Consider the following 16,126-nt stretch of genomic DNA (forward strand, 5'->3'; position numbering starts at 1 on the left):
AACAAGCACAACAGCAGGAGAACCACCTGGTTTACCACAGACCTCAAGGACTCCAAAAAATCCCGCTGAACCCTAGAGAAATCCTGGCGCCAAGAACGGACTGCAGAAAACCTCGAGGCCCTTAAGACCGCAAACCCCTCCAGCTCATCCGCATCACCAAGAGAACAGCCTTCAGAGAGCGCATAGACAACAACGCACACAACAGCAAGGAGCTCTTCAGCATCGTGAAGGAACTCTCCAACCCAAGCTCCAACGACATCCCCCCCCCCCCCCTCACAGGACCTTTGCGACTCCCTCGCGGCCTTCTTCCACCGCAAGAACGCCGACATACACGACAGCTTCGCAAACCAGACGCATCCACCAGCCGCAGAACCAACGCCCCCCCCCCCCCCCCGCCCTCCTCAGTCGCTGTACCCCTGTCAACACCGAAGACGTCACCCAGATCATGAACACCATCCACTCCGGCTCTCCATCCGACCCCTGCCCTCACCACACCTTCAACAAAGCAGACCCCATCATCGCACCCCACCTCCGAGACATCATCAACAGCTCCTTCGAATCTGCTACCTTCCCTGAGAGTTGGAAACACGCTGAAATCAACACCCTCCTTAAGAAGCCGACATCAGACCTCCAGAATTTCCGGCCCATCTCCCTGCTCCCCTTCCCGGCGAAGGTTCGTGAAAGCAGTCAACAAGCAACTGACCAACTTCCTCGAAACCAACGGCTCCCTCGACTTGTCCCAGTCTGGCTTCCGCAGCAACCACAGCACTGAGACCGCCCTCATCGCCGCCACCGACTACATCAGAACCCTGCTCGACAACGGAGAAACCGCAGCCCTCATCCTCCTAGACCTCTCAGCTGTCTTCGGCACGGTCTGCCACCGCGCCCTAAGAACACGTCTCCACAACACAGGGATCCAGGGAAAGGCCCTGGACTGGATCTCCTCCTTCCTCACCGACAGAACCCAGAGAGCCCGCCTACCCCTGTTCCACTCAGAGGCCACCAAGATTGTCTGCGGCGTACCCCAAGGCTCATCACTCCGCCCGACGCACTTCAACATCTACATGAGCCCCCTCGCCGACATCGTCTGCGCACACGACCTCAACATCATCTCCTATGCCGACGACACCCAGCTGATCCTCTCCCTGACCAGAGACCCAGTCACTGCCAAATCCAACTTCCAAGAAGGAATGAGGGCCGTCGCCGAATGGATGAAGATTAGCCGTCTGAAACTGAACACAGACAAGATGGAGGTCCTCATCCTTGGACCATCCCCCTCCGCCTGGAACGACTCCTGGTGGTCCGCCGCCCTGGGCACAGCACCGACACCCACCGACCATGCACGCAACCTAGGGTTCGTCCTGGACTCATCGCTCACTATGACCAGCAAGTCAACGCCATCTCCTCCTCCTGCTTCAACACCCTCTGCATGCTACGAAAGATCTTCAAATGGATCCCCACGGAAACAAGAAGGACACTCTATGCAGGGGCAACGGCCAAGCTACAGAAGACTGCAACGCATACAGAATGCCTCCGCACGCCTTATCCTGGACATCCCCCGCCACAGCCACATCACCGCCCACCTGAGAGACCTGCACTGGCTCCCCGTCAACAAGAGGATCACGTTCAAGCTCCTCACCCACGCACACAAAGCGCTCCACAACGCCGGACCCGAATATCTCAACGAACGCCTCTCGTTCTACGCCCCGACTCGCCAACTCCGCTCAGCCAGCCTCGCCCTCGTCACCGTACCACGCACCAAAAGAACAACAACAGGTTGCAGATCCTTCTCCTACCTCGCCGCCAAGACCTGGAACTCCCTCCCCACCCACCTCCGACTGACCCAAGACCTTCTCACCTCAAGACCTGGCTGTTCGAGCAGTAGCAGCACCCCCTCACCTTCAGCGCCTTGAAACCCTCGCGGGTGAGTAGTGCACTCTATAAATGTACTAATTGATTGATTGATTGATTGACATATACATATTTTTCTGTGTCAAAAATGCACTGCTGACGTAAAATATCCACTGTATACTACAGGACACATATTGCCACCGATTCTATTGGAGTATTTTTTGTTTTGAGAGTCAAACATACTACTGGTAAGAATCTCTCAGTGACTACATTAGGAATACCATGTATGCCACACATTGTGGGTGCCTGCAGCCAAATGAAGGTGAAATACCAAATTTGGGAACATAATTATAATACCAACAGCCACGCTGCTGCCCTGCTCTGAGACGGCCAAAGCCATTAAAACCCGCCCGCCAGAATACGACTTATTTTTACTGCGAAGTCCGTGCCCTGCAGGAACTGAGGCTGCATGCATACAGGGCGGTGCAACATGTGCTCCCCTGCATGCACCCCATGGCGCAGAGGCACAAGGGGGCCTTTCCTCCCCACCACACTTTTCATGGCGCTCGCACCGCCATGAAAAGTGTGGCGGTGAGGAAACTAATAGGCTTAGTGGTGCCGCAGGATCCCTGGCGGCAGCAGCGGTCTCGTGGTGGTCCAACCTCCACATCCTAATGGCTTAGGCGGACTGCAACCATGGGTTCCGCAGTCCGCGGACTGCAACCGTGGGTTCGGCGGTCCATTGGACCGCAACCATGGGTTAGGCGGTCCATTGGACCACCGAACTCCTATTAAGGCCCAAAGTCACTCTACTCCACTGCACTGTAGGACACTACTTCATTCTATGCCAGTACACTCTGTGCCACTCAACTCCATTCTATGCCTCTCCACTCTACAACACTACTCCGTTCTATGCCACAACACGCTACTCCACTCTGTGTCCCTCCACTCTGTGCCACCCTACACCACTCCACGATACTCCAATCTACAACACACTTATGCCACTCTATGCCACTCCACTGTATGCCACTCCACTCTACGATACTACACTTTGACACTTCACACCCCTCCACCCAACGCTCCTCCATGCTCTTCCACACCACTCTACGACTCTCCACTCTATGACCCTCCCTGACACTTTACGACACTCCACAACACTTTACTTTGCGCCACTCCACGGTACTCTACGACCCTCTACTCATACATTCCACTTTACAACACTCCACTCAACGCCATGCCGCTCAACGACACTTTACTCCACTCTGCTCTGCACCTCCACTCTGTCTCTCCTGTCTATGCCACTCTACATCAGTCCATGATACTCCACTCTATGCCACTCCACTCTAGCACTTTACTCCACTCTACACCAAGCAACTCAACGGCACTCTACTCTGCAACATTTTACTCTGCTTTACGACACTTCACTCTACGCCCTTCCACACCACTCTACATCACTGTACTCCATACCATACCCCTCTACTCTGCGACCTTCCCAGACACTTTACAACGGTGTACTCTGTGCCACTTTTTAACACTCTACTCTTCGACATTTCACTCCTCTCTGACACTGCACTTTACTTCGCTCTACTCCACTCTATGCCGCAACACTCTACTCCAGTCTTCTCCAGAAGTCTCTACATCACACCACTACTCTCCACTCTACACCATCCCACACCATGCCACTTCATGCCACTCTCCTTTACGCACTAACTTTTAGCCACGCTGAACAGCCCCACACTGGTGTACAGCATGACTAAAACACATTGGCACAGGCACTAGCTCTTGCTTGTTTAAACAAATGTAAACATGCACAGGCAAAGACCTATTGGTGTTGCCAATGCTCGTTTAAATTTGTTTTTCAGTCCCCTACAACTGGGTTCATCGCTCCATTCATATGGGGCACGTTCATGGAGCATACGTACTGTTTGGCATTTGCAGCTCAGGAAGCCATTTTGAATCTTGTGTCTGCAAGTCCTAACCGATATGGAGCCAGACATACATCAATGTGAATTGCAGAGCTCATCCAAAGCATTCCTATATTCCTTTGTAGTGGACCAGACAAGGGTTTTTGTGAATAGCAGCAAATAAACCTTTGAAGTATAGATCCACCCCTTGCCTTCTTTAGTGTCCCTTCTTCCGCAAAAGTATTACCCCCAACCGGTCGAGAGGTAGCACAGTGGGGAACTCTTTTTCTCTTTTCTGCCTTTTGGTTTGGGTCCCCCCCGTCAGGGACCGCACTGGCCCACTTCTTTTTCTTTCTGAAACTAGAAGATAGACTGTGTATTGTTCCCAAACTTCTCAAGCCACAAACATCCGGAAATGCCCTTTTTTGGTCCAAGATTTGTACCTGTAGAATACATATTCTCGGTCTGCAAACTTGCTAGACGTATGGGGCAGAAACCAGCAGTCATTGTGCCAGGATTTCCCATTGATCTGTTTCAGAGGCCTCATTCTTGTGGAGAGCAAGAAAGAAATCTTGTCTCTATAACCTGGGTCTCTGACTGCCAACTTCCCTTTGCCAGATTAGGTTCAGAAATAGGAATCTGGACGTTCTGTATTCTGGCAAGACTAGCTCAGTTCAGTTCAGTTCAGTTCAAAAGCTTTATTCGGTATGTAAAATACAACCATATAAGCAGAACAACATTTAAAAATACATATAAGACAAAATGTCTTATACACAATGACAGAAACAAAAGACCATATTTACACATTATTAAAGTGCATAGTTCTTTCCTTAGACTTGATAGTCTTCCATCTAAGAATCCACATTGTGGTTGAAATAAAGTGTAAATTCCATGAAAGTTAACAAATAAGTGCAAATGTACAAAAGTGCTAAATATGGTAACAGTCCCACAATACATAATTCATCAAAAATTTTGCTTCAAGTTACAATTTCATATCAAAATCTGGACAATGTCACTATATACAAGGTACATGACTAGATAAAATTAATCGGTGCAGACTATAGACTTCCTGATATTCATGCATTTCAGCACATAGGATGCCACGAAAAAACAGGTATCAGGACTTTCTAGAGTTATTAGGAACTTCATTGCTGATTTAGTGGAACGTATATTATTTTTTAAAAGGATAGGTTTCAAGTAAAATTTCCTAAAATGACAATAAAATTTACAGAACAATAAAAAGTGGCAGCAGCTTTGTTTAGACATGTTATCACAGGGACACAGCATATTAGATTTAATCTTAATATCTGGGAAGGAGACTAGATGGTGTACAATTCCAAGCCTTAAACGGGTTAAGACAAATCTGTGTGAGTTATAAGTCACGGTGGCAAGATATGTCTGAAAACCTGGCCTTAAATTCAAGTCAAGGTAAGAAGCAACTGTTGTTAGATTTTTAGACTGATTTTCTCTAGCCAACTTCTTGAATGCTAGGAACTTAGACTTAATGTCTTTCTTTGGTATCAGTGCAGCAGCTTCGGGATTCAGACGGATGTTACATTCAAACAAAAGATTAAACCAGTGATAAATATAACTCAACCAGGGAATACGAGATAGATTATCAAGTTTCAAGCAATCCTTAATGATTGCTTGTGTAAATGCAGTCTCAGGTTTGGACCAGATAGAGCGCCAAAGAAGTAATGGGCGTAATGCGGCTAAATCCGCAATGAAGTCAATACCAGCCTCCATATGAGTTAAGATATTGGGAGCCGAGGACGGGGCGCATAACAGTTTCTTCAAAAACTTATTTTCATCATTCTGTAAGCCATTAACAGAATGATGCCCCCAGACTCCTGCCCCATACAAAGCAGATGAAATACACCTAGCTTTGTAAATTGCTAGCATGTCTTTCACACTCCTTTGTCCTAGCTTAGCTGCAAATCTAAAAATACTATTGGTGTTTCTATTCATCTTTAACCTTACATTCTCGTCTTCATTCGTCCATTTCCCGTTGCCTGCAAATGTTATCCCTAGATAACAAAAACTATTAACCGGTTGAATTTTAACTTTATCAATAAAGAAGGAGGAATTGGATTTCGCCCTCTTTCCACAGGTCATAACAAAAGTCTTACTTTTGTTAATGATCAATTTCCTCTCTTTGGTAAATAGCACAAATCTATCTATGAGGCGTTGTAAACCATTCTGTGTACGTGAGATAAGAACTGCGTCATCTGCGTATAATAAAATAGGGGTAACGCTACCGTTGATCAAGGGGGCGTCTGAGGATAATTTACTTAAAATCGAATCAATTTCATTTATAAATAAAGAGAATAAAAACGGGGCCAAAACGCACCCTTGACGAATCCCTCTTGCAACTTTAAAAAAAGGTGTACATTCTCCCATAGGACCAAAGCGTACTTTGCATGAAAGGTCAGAATATAACCGAGCCAGAAAGAAAACACACTCTTTGGGAGCTCCGAGATCTAACAATGTGTCCCAAAGGATGTTATGATCTACAAGATCAAAGGCGCTGCTTAGGTCTGCGAAACAGAGGAAGAGATTCCCCTCCTTTGCAACAGTGTATTTGTGTATTAAGAGATCTAAATTAATACACTGTTCCTGAGTCCCCAGACCTTTCCTAAATCCGTATTGCGCCCTTGAAATTATCGAGTTTTCTTCGGCCCATGTCTCAAGTCTCTTTAAGATTATTCTACTCCATATTTTTATCGAAGCGTCTAATAGAGAAATGGGACGATAATTACTTGCCTCGGACCTTGATCCCTTCTTGAAAAGAGGAATAATTATTGACTGGCCCCAGGAAGTTGGCATCTGGCCCTCCGTTATTGCATTAAAAAACCTAGTCAGGATCGGTGCCCACAGATCTAATTCGGATTTATACAAATCCAGCGGGACTCCATCCGGGCCAGGTGCCTTTCCGCCCTTACTATTGCGTAGGCCTTCATAAACCTCATCAAGACCAATATCTAAAGGCAATCTAGGCCAGGTATACTCATTGTCCATATGGGAATCTAAAATTAACCTATCCGGATTAAAAATATTTAAAAAGTGGTGCATCCATGATTGGCAGTCGACATGGGAGGTAATTTCAGGCACTGAGTCATCTTTTAAGAAGGGACTGTTTATGGTCTGCCAGTATAACTTGCTATCATTTATTTCAGCCGCACAGCTGAGTTTATACCAAGCCTCCTCTTGGAGAGCTTTTTTCCTTCTAGTAAGCGATGTTTTATAAGCAAAACGACAAGATTTAATTGCTGTACAATCGCGTGGTTTAATGCTCATCGCCTGCTTTAGGGCATGAAGAGCATGTGTACAACTTTTATCGAACCAGCCAGTGTTAATTACTCTTTTCCCCTTATGCGGCTTTGTGAGTAAATTATCAATTGTAGCACTAATTGTACGTAGGTGGTTCAATATAACTTGCGAATGTACCTCGTCGCTAATACAATAGGTTATCTCCAAGGTACACTTTCTTAAAACCTCCTCCAACAACTCATGTGGAACGACCTTGGACCATTTAATCCTGAAACCATTGGGTCTTACAGCCTCGATAAAATTGATCCTATTATTAGCATCCACGTTTTTGGGACCCCAACAGTGCAGTGATACAGAGATGCTGTTATGATCACTTAGAATTTGTTCATTAACACACAAGTTGGAGTATGCACAATCGTTGGACAATAAAATGTGGTCAATATATGAGTTAGCTCCTCTTCCGGTAAATGTTGGACAGTTAACATTGTTACTATTCTTCGTGCAACTTAACATATCCAAGTCAAATTTTGCTAACATCATATTAAGGATAGTGCCATACGTACAATGTGGGAAGTGTAAACCATCATTTCCATCATTTTCCTCCATGTTACCACTCTCCCTAGTGAAGCCACATGAGTTACTCGGGGCATGAGGACAGGGATTTATATTAAAGTCACCCAACCAAAGAACTATAGATTGGTGGCCTGTAACTGCCTGAGTCCTCTCAATTTCTTTTTCAAGATCAATCAGGATATTACCTCTATCGGCAGTAAAAACATTATTATAAAAATTTATCAACAACAAATCTTTCCCTTTGTCAAACTCTAGACGTAACACCTGGGAATGGGCATCCACTGAAACACAACTTTTAACTTTGCAGGTTTTTAGTTTGGTGGATATTAAAAGCAAGAGGCCTCCTTTAGCTCTTCCTGCAATTGAACTCACTGCATTCAAGCTGTATGCTAAATATCCCTCAATAAAAATAGGTTCCTCACACCACGTCTCCTGAAGACATATTATATCGTACCCAATATTCATAAAATCCTTCCACCAAGGGGAGTCTAACTTCCTCTTCAGACCGGCAATATTCCACGTGACAACGTGGTAACCTGTATCCAGATCACGCTTAACCCATGTGTGATCATTTGCTGGGTCTACCAGGGTAAGGTCAAGATTTAAAGAAGGATCTGCAATGGTACGACAATTCTGTGTCTTATTAGTTCCTATGTTCTCCAGAACAACTTCTGCCTTGTTAGATTCAGGCAAAGGTGAGGGGGGGATAGTCGCTACAGTATCAGAGCAGATACCACTAACTGATTTCTCATTCGTGTTCATAGAAATATTGGACAGTCAGTCGTTTTCCTCCAATGAGGACAGGGCAGAGTAACGGTTGAAAAGGGGAATGGTGTAGTCCCTTTGCCTACCGAATTCCTCATTAAACTGTATATTCCCTCTATTATGATACTGCGGGGCTCTTGGTGGCAAAAGGGGAAAATAACTAGCCCCACCCCTGATTAAACCGGGTTCATACTGCTCAAACTGTTGGGACCTTAGCGTTTGTGGGCCATCTAAATAGCTGTAAAAATATCCTAAAGGTCTAACAGAAACCAAGTTAACTTGGTTGGGTAGGGAGGCGGCTCTTAAGAGGACAGTTGCCACGTGTTGTGGGTATTTAAAGTTAACAAGGATACAGTCCCCTGTAGTAGTTTTCCTGCCTTCTCCTATCCAACTGACTCGGCGGGTAGATAAGATGTCTTGTGAAAATGACAGCGGAAATCCACAATTTTTGTTAAGCCAAGCAAGTGATTTATTTTTTAAAGAATCATGAGATTCCTGGCTAGAGTTAGGCATACTAGAGTCTGCCTCCGGGACATTAATCAATACAACTGTATAAGGGGCACACTGTGGTGGAAGGTTAACAATATGATTTTTCTTATGTTTAATATGATCAACATCTTCCCTGACTACATGCTTCTGATTGTTACTTGAGCATGTGTGTGCAGAAGTTACTTTTCCTGCAGAGGTGGCTAATGTAGGTGGAGCCAAAACTGATATTGCAGTGGATGATTCGTGTATGGATTGACTCGACTGAATACTGTCCCCCAGTCCCTGTGGAGCTCCCGCATTGTGTGTACCAAGCAAATGTAAAGTAGATTCCTTGGCACCCTCTGTGGGCTTATAGTGGGTGTGGGCTGAACCGACAGAAACGGGGGTAAACGCGGGGGGAGAGTGTCGTTTTTCATAAGAGGCCAGGAGGCCCTTTAAATTGTCAACTTCTGCCGATATTATATCTAATTTTGCCATCAAAGGACTAATTATAGACTCTAGTTTGGTCTCAAAAATTGAGACCAAATGTCCTATGGTGGCTGCATGCAGAGAGACCCCCTCTGTATTATCGTTTGTCCCTGATATTTCTTTGGACAGCTCCGGTAAAGCCCCCCTTCCTTGTTGATAGGAGCCCTGTTTTTTTGGCTTGTGGATCACCACTCTCTTTGCTGGTGCTTTCCTACATGCCCGTGTTTTCCTCTGCATCGGGGAGGGGGTTAGAATGATTTTAGAACCAGATGCTATAGTCGATGTGATAGAAGAATTCAATTGGGAAGTGCGTTCATCAATGCTTCCAACTATATCTGAGACAGAAAGTGCAACAGTAATCCCATCAGCATTGTCTATAGTAACTGTACTGCTTTCGACGGGTATTTCAGTATTGGGAGCTAGAATATCCGTTGGGGAAGTGTCTAAATTAGATCTGCCCAATGAAAGTCTCCGATCATTATTAATCTTATTTACAACTTTTACCAAATAGTTGTCCATTGTCCTCTTATCCCCAGCACCAAGATGGTTGGATGATTTGGGTTTCGACATGAGTATGGACTTATACAATAACTTTAAGACAAGATATTTTAGGACTGTTCACTTACAAATTAAACGATGATCTTAGATCCGTAGCCCTGCCCTGCCTTCTCCTGCCTCTGACGGCCTCAGACGGCCCGCCCTTTGCCCGGGCTTAGCCCGGCGCCGCCCGCGCGCGTCCCGCGCTGCGGGTGTGGAGGCGGGCTTTAATCCCCCCTGGCGCAGCCTGATGACGTGGATGACAGGCGCCGGGGACCGGGGATTATGGGAGGTGAAGTATCGCTGGCCATTCCCCTCACGGCGATGCCAGAGATTCGCAGCCCTCCAGGCGGGAGTCGATGGTGAAAACGCCGTTCCCCTCACGGCAGGACTTGCAGCCCCAACAAGACAGCAGCAGGTAAGATTTGTGCGCGTCCCGCGCTGCGGGTGTGGAGGCGGGCTTTAATCCCCCCTGGCGCAGCCTGATGACGTGGATGACAGGCGCCGGGGACCGGGGATTATGGGAGGTGAAGTATCGCTGGCCGTTCCCCTCACGGCGATGCCAGAGATTCGCAGCCCTCCAGGCGGGAGTCGATGGTGAAAACGCCGTTCCCCTCACGGCAGGACTTGCAGCCCCAACAAGACAGCAGCAGGTAAGATTTGTGCGCGTCCCGCGCTGCGGGTGTGGAGGCGGGCTTTAATCCCCCCTGGCGCAGCCTGATGACGTGGATGACAGGCGCCGGGGACCGGGGATTATGGGAGGTGAAGTATCGCTGGCCATTCCCCTCACGGCGATGCCAGAGATTCGCAGCCCTCCAGGCGGGAGTCGATGGTGAAAACGCCGTTCCCCTCACGGCAGGACTTGCAGCCCCAACAAGACAGCAGCAGGTAAGATTTGTGCGCGTCCCGCGCTGCGGGTGTGGAGGCGGGCTTTAATCCCCCCTGGCGCAGCCTGATGACGTGGATGACAGGCGCCGGGGACCGGGGATTATGGGAGGTGAAGTATCGCTGGCCGTTCCCCTCACGGCGATGCCAGAGATTCGCAGCCCTCCAGGCGGGAGTCGATGGTGAAAACGCCGTTCCCCTCACGGCAGGACTTGCAGCCCCAACAAGACAGCAGCAGGTAAGATTTGTGCGCGTCCCGCGCTGCGGGTGTGGAGGCGGGCTTTAATCCCCCCTGGCGCAGCCTGATGACGTGGATGACAGGCGCCGGGGACCGGGGATTATGGGAGGTGAAGTATCGCTGGCCGTTCCCCTCACGGCGATGCCAGAGATTCGCAGCCCTCCAGGCGGGAGTCGATGGTGAAAACGCCGTTCCCCTCACGGCAGGACTTGCAGCCCCAACAAGACAGCAGCAGGTAAGATTTGTGCGCGTCCCGCGCTGCGGGTGTGGAGGCGGGCTTTAATCCCCCCTGGCGCAGCCTGATGACGTGGATGACAGGCGCCGGGGACCGGGGATTATGGGAGGTGAAGTATCGCTGGCCATTCCCCTCACGGCGATGCCAGAGATTCGCAGCCCTCCAGGCGGGAGTCGATGGTGAAAACGCCGTTCCCCTCACGGCAGGACTTGCAGCCCCAACAAGACAGCAGCAGGTAAGATTTGTGCGCGTCCCGCGCTGCGGGTGTGGAGGCGGGCTTTAATCCCCCCTGGCGCAGCCTGATGACGTGGATGACAGGCGCCGGGGACCGGGGATTATGGGAGGTGAAGTATCGCTGGCCGTTCCCCTCACGGCGATGCCAGAGATTCGCAGCCCTCCAGGCGGGAGTCGATGGTGAAAACGCCGTTCCCCTCACGGCAGGACTTGCAGCCCCAACAAGACAGCAGCAGGTAAGATTTGTGCGCGTCCCGCGCTGCGGGTGTGGAGGCGGGCTTTAATCCCCCCTGGCGCAGCCTGATGACGTGGATGACAGGCGCCGGGGACCGGGGATTATGGGAGGTGAAGTATCGCTGGCCGTTCCCCTCACGGCGATGCCAGAGATTCGCAGCCCTCCAGGCGGGAGTCGATGGTGAAAACGCCGTTCCCCTCACGGCAGGACTTGCAGCCCCAACAAGACAGCAGCAGGTAAGATTTGTGCAAGACTAGCTACCTTGAGACTGCCAAGAAGGAAGGAGCCCACTGGCTGCAAAGCAGGAGTACTGGAGGTGTGCTTGCACAGGAGAAAAACTTTACAGGAAAAGAAGGCTGTGAAGACTAGCACAGTGGCCACTGAAGTTGGCCTAGAGCAACTCGGGGAAAGATGTGCTCCGCCAGGCTGCGTGGTGAGGTCTGGTGACCCTTGTTTTCCAGCAGGGCATCTGGAGTGAGATTGTTTGCATCCCCGACCTGTGCTTGCATTTGGGGTGTCATGTACTCCCTGATAGGATCATGTAGCCATGGATAAAGCAGTTAGAGTTGACAGAAGTGCCTGCAAAAGATAGAATTGGCAAAAAGCACTTTGACAAATTAGCACTACAAAACATTGTCACCACAATTAACAGTTTGTTGCTCCAGGAGAAGCAGCATCTGCGATGACTTGGCGGCAGCATAATGTGCAACCGCTGTCTGTCGTTCATCGTATCAGCAAGCTAACTGCTGCGATCTAGCGTGGCTCTTCGTTTCTTTGGGTGGTGGGCTTGAATGTTCAGCCTGAGCAAGATCCCAATGAAAAAGTTGACCTCCTCCACCAGCACATGGCTGCATGCGTTACCTGTGCCATTATCACTTCCCTTCACCTGAGTCTGAGGTTTGAGTCTTCACACAGATGCAGGAGGACATCAGGTAGCTTGAAGACCACACTGCACTCCATCAAAGCAGGCATGCACACGGCCAAGAGCAGTGCCACCGCCGGCAGCACCTTCCGGGAAGTTCTCATTCACTGAACTGACCGAAATCTCAGAGTCACCGGGAGAGCTATAATGACATCAGAAGTGACTGTACTGTGACCAGTGTCTAGCAGATAGTCACTATCTAGGGGGAAGAGGGAAGATCTACCCCATGTACTGTGGGGGTCTTGGATGGATCTTTGCACCCTGCTCTTGTTAGGCTACCTGGGAGAATCGTCTAAACATTAATACGTTTGCAGGAACCAATGTGTGCTTTTTATTTATTTTTACATTCCTCATTTAGTTTGTAGTATTGAGCTACGTGTACTGACAAAAGTAATTTCTATATATGTTGTCTTATGCTTGCATTTTTATGTCTCTACTTTTATGCATTTTAAACGATGCAAAATAAAGTTGACTGACGAAATTACCTTTTTCTTAAGTACTGACTGATCCTTAATGTACATATCATCAGGTGCTTTCAGTTCTGTGTTTCTCCCCACCCCATCTCCTTGAGGAAGCTTAGAGCTGCTTGGCATCACTACGCTGACAGTCAAATGCTAAAACGGGGGATATTTGATGCTTAATTTTGGGTCAACAGTAAGGGAAAGCCACAGTACACCCTGCTTTAAGGGTCACATTGTTTTGGCTGAAGCCTAGTAACCCCTGTGTGCCCTGGGGCTCTCGAGAGTTCCCACAGATACCAGTGACCTTTGATAAGTACACTCCACATTATCAATTGCTCATAAGTCCATTATCTCAAATCAGCATGCCACTTCTCCCCTAGTTTGAGGGTTCATTTATTGAGTCAACACGGCCGTTGACTGACAGTCATTCACTGCATGAAAAGATTTGAATTGGGGCCAGCGACTGCTCTCCGCTGACTTTCATGCGTCAACATCTTTAATGCATTACCACTATGCTAGGGCATTGCTGATGCTTCCAGTGGAAGGGAACCCATTCGATAGAGCATAAAGCCGAAGGAGGCAACCACTGACCAAAGTCGTATTTCCGCCTAATAAACGTTTGCACAGTTTAGTGACTTCTGGGCCATAAAGCTCCATTGAAATGTCAAGAAGTACTGTGTATAATGACAGTCAAAGTCCTGCAATCCAGGGGACGGATATAACCTGCAGACACATGTCTGCGCTTAAGGGGCTGATTGAATTCTTGCCTGACTGTATAAGTACCATCTCCATGGCAGAGTAGTTTAGTCCCGCCATTGCGATGGTACTCCGCCTGCCATATTTAGCGACGTCCGCTGTGCCTGCCAGCATCTTTTGCATTTCCAGCAACTGCCATCACGGCGATTCGTGGAAATTCATTGTAAGCTGACGGGTGGCTCCGTCAAGATGACGGAACCACACATTAAACATATACCTTTCTTTTAATTTTCAAAAAGAAAATCTCAAAGTGTATATTGTTTTTGAAAAAAATAACTACCCCCTCACCATGAGAGCATTCTACCCATGATGTGGGGGTAATGTAAACGTTTTCACTGCCCCTTACCACTGTTTTTCTGGTCGTGACGGCAGTGAAAGCTGACCCTGTGTCCCCACTCTAAAGTGGGCGGAAACATGGCAGAAAATCTGAGGGCCATTACTCCGTCAAGCCATGAGAGTTGTGTGTAGGCAGCTGCAATGGAATAATATCTGCTGTCTCTAAAACACTGACGCTCCACGCAGCTCAGAATGAGGCAGGGGAGCTTCGGCTTGCAGAAAGGGTACGTAAGGCTCTGTCACCTGAACAGCATATTTACCAACTCACATAGCTGATTTGTAGCACTATCCATTATTTGATTAAGCCGGATGTTAACCTGAAGATACCAGAATAACACCAACACTTTGGGGAAATAATGATTTTCCGTTTTATTGATTTGATTTGTGAAATATGCAAGCAGGTTTGACATTGCTACTTGTTGACGTACTGTGCAACGTTTAAAGAAGTTACTTTCGCCTTAAAGAGTCATACCCCTTTGTTTCCACAGCATGATCGAGGAGTTTGTATGCCAACTTAAGCTGTACGAAGCAATGGGCTGTGAAGTCGATGCAACAAGTGCCATATACAAACAATACAGGCTGCAGAAGGTGGCAATGAAATACACTGGTGAGTACAAATGGAGAGGTAATGACCTCACTTTTTAGTCATTGCATGAGTTTTAAAGTCTGTGTGGGGTGAAAAAGTTCCTAGGTATTGTAACAGAAAGTTTCAATTCTATTAAGGACACAGAGGTGAGGGTTTCACTCCTCTTTTTTCACTATATTTTCTCCAGCAGTCAAAAACTTATAATAGTAACATATTTGTAACAGTTCCATAGCAGTGGTAAACTAGATTTCCCAACAACTCCTGGGAAAGGAAGACACAAAGTTCCACCCAATCATATTCTTCGCTGCGCCTCAGTCTAGTCTCTCTTCATGTCTCCTCTTTCTCCTTGCAACAGATGTCATTCCAAGTACCCAGCTTATTCTTACTTGGAAGTTCCATTCCCTGTAATTAAAAGACATAATCCTCGCCTCTGTGTTTTTAATAGAATTGAAAGCTTTCATTAGGATTACCAAGAAATGTTTAATTCTGTCAGGACTGCAGGTGAAGTTTACATGAGTCCAAAGCCTGTTGACAACTAATGTAACCAGATCTGTGAATGGATTGTTCGAATCAGAAGGCCAGTTTCCTGCATTCATTATTTCTTCTAGTCTGGCTCCTAGCAAAAAAGCTTTTGAAGCCATGACCCCTCGAGCAGTATGTGCTCCACAAATATTAGTGTCAGGGTCTGCCTCTTGCATGACCCAACGAACCCATCTGGCAAGAGCTGGGGAGGTAACCGCTTTAAAGGGCTTTCAAATAGCGATCAACCGTTTCCTTTCGCCTGGAGGGCGCAGTTCCTCTGTAATGGTCTTGTATGCCTTGACGCACCTCACCACACACAGCTTAGCAGTGTCGTCAAAGGATATATATATATATATATATATGTTTCAGAGTTGAACTTTGTTTGTCTCCCTATAATGTCCAGGGCACTGGTGTCCGAAACTCGTGTACAGGATATGAGGTACAAAAGCATGGCCAATTTACTTGAATTTCCTATCTAGACAGATAGTTGATCTCTGCCAAGAGAAGAAAAGGTAAAGTACCCTGTGGACACCCCACAGGGAGAAGTATTTAGGTTCCTAACTAAAGGATGTTGACCCACAGGAGAACTGTCAATTGGAGCACAGCCTGCTTAAATGGCAGATCTAAAGATGTGCACAACATCTGATCCCACGGGATTCATGCCCCTATGCAAGTATGATCCCATCCATCTCAACAAGACTGTCTTGTATCATTTAACTATGAGGCCAAAGGCTAGAGCGGTCAACCTCGAAGCTAGGGAACCGGGTTTGAGTCTCAGCAGGGACACTCGACATCCTGTGATTCTGGGCAAATCACTTACTCTCCCCGTGCCTAACAAAGATAAATGTGTCTGTCTGTA

General features: G+C 47.6%; 1 protein-coding gene across 1 annotated transcript in view; it reads left to right on the top strand.

Moving 5' to 3' along the window:
• The window catches only part of DUSP12 (dual specificity phosphatase 12), a 204,736-nt gene that overhangs the window by 123,186 nt on the left and 65,424 nt on the right, over window positions 1–16,126 (top strand). The window contains exon 4 of the mRNA XM_085602900.1: window positions 14,648–14,766. Within this exon, the coding sequence (XP_085459026.1) occupies window positions 14,648–14,766 (119 nt within the window). The remainder of the gene's footprint in view (window positions 1–14,647; window positions 14,767–16,126) is intronic.

The sequence above is a fragment of the Triturus cristatus genome, chromosome 4_2 (genome assembly GCF_964204655.1).
Source record: "Triturus cristatus chromosome 4_2, aTriCri1.1, whole genome shotgun sequence".
NCBI classification, from domain to species: domain Eukaryota; kingdom Metazoa; phylum Chordata; class Amphibia; order Caudata; family Salamandridae; genus Triturus; species Triturus cristatus.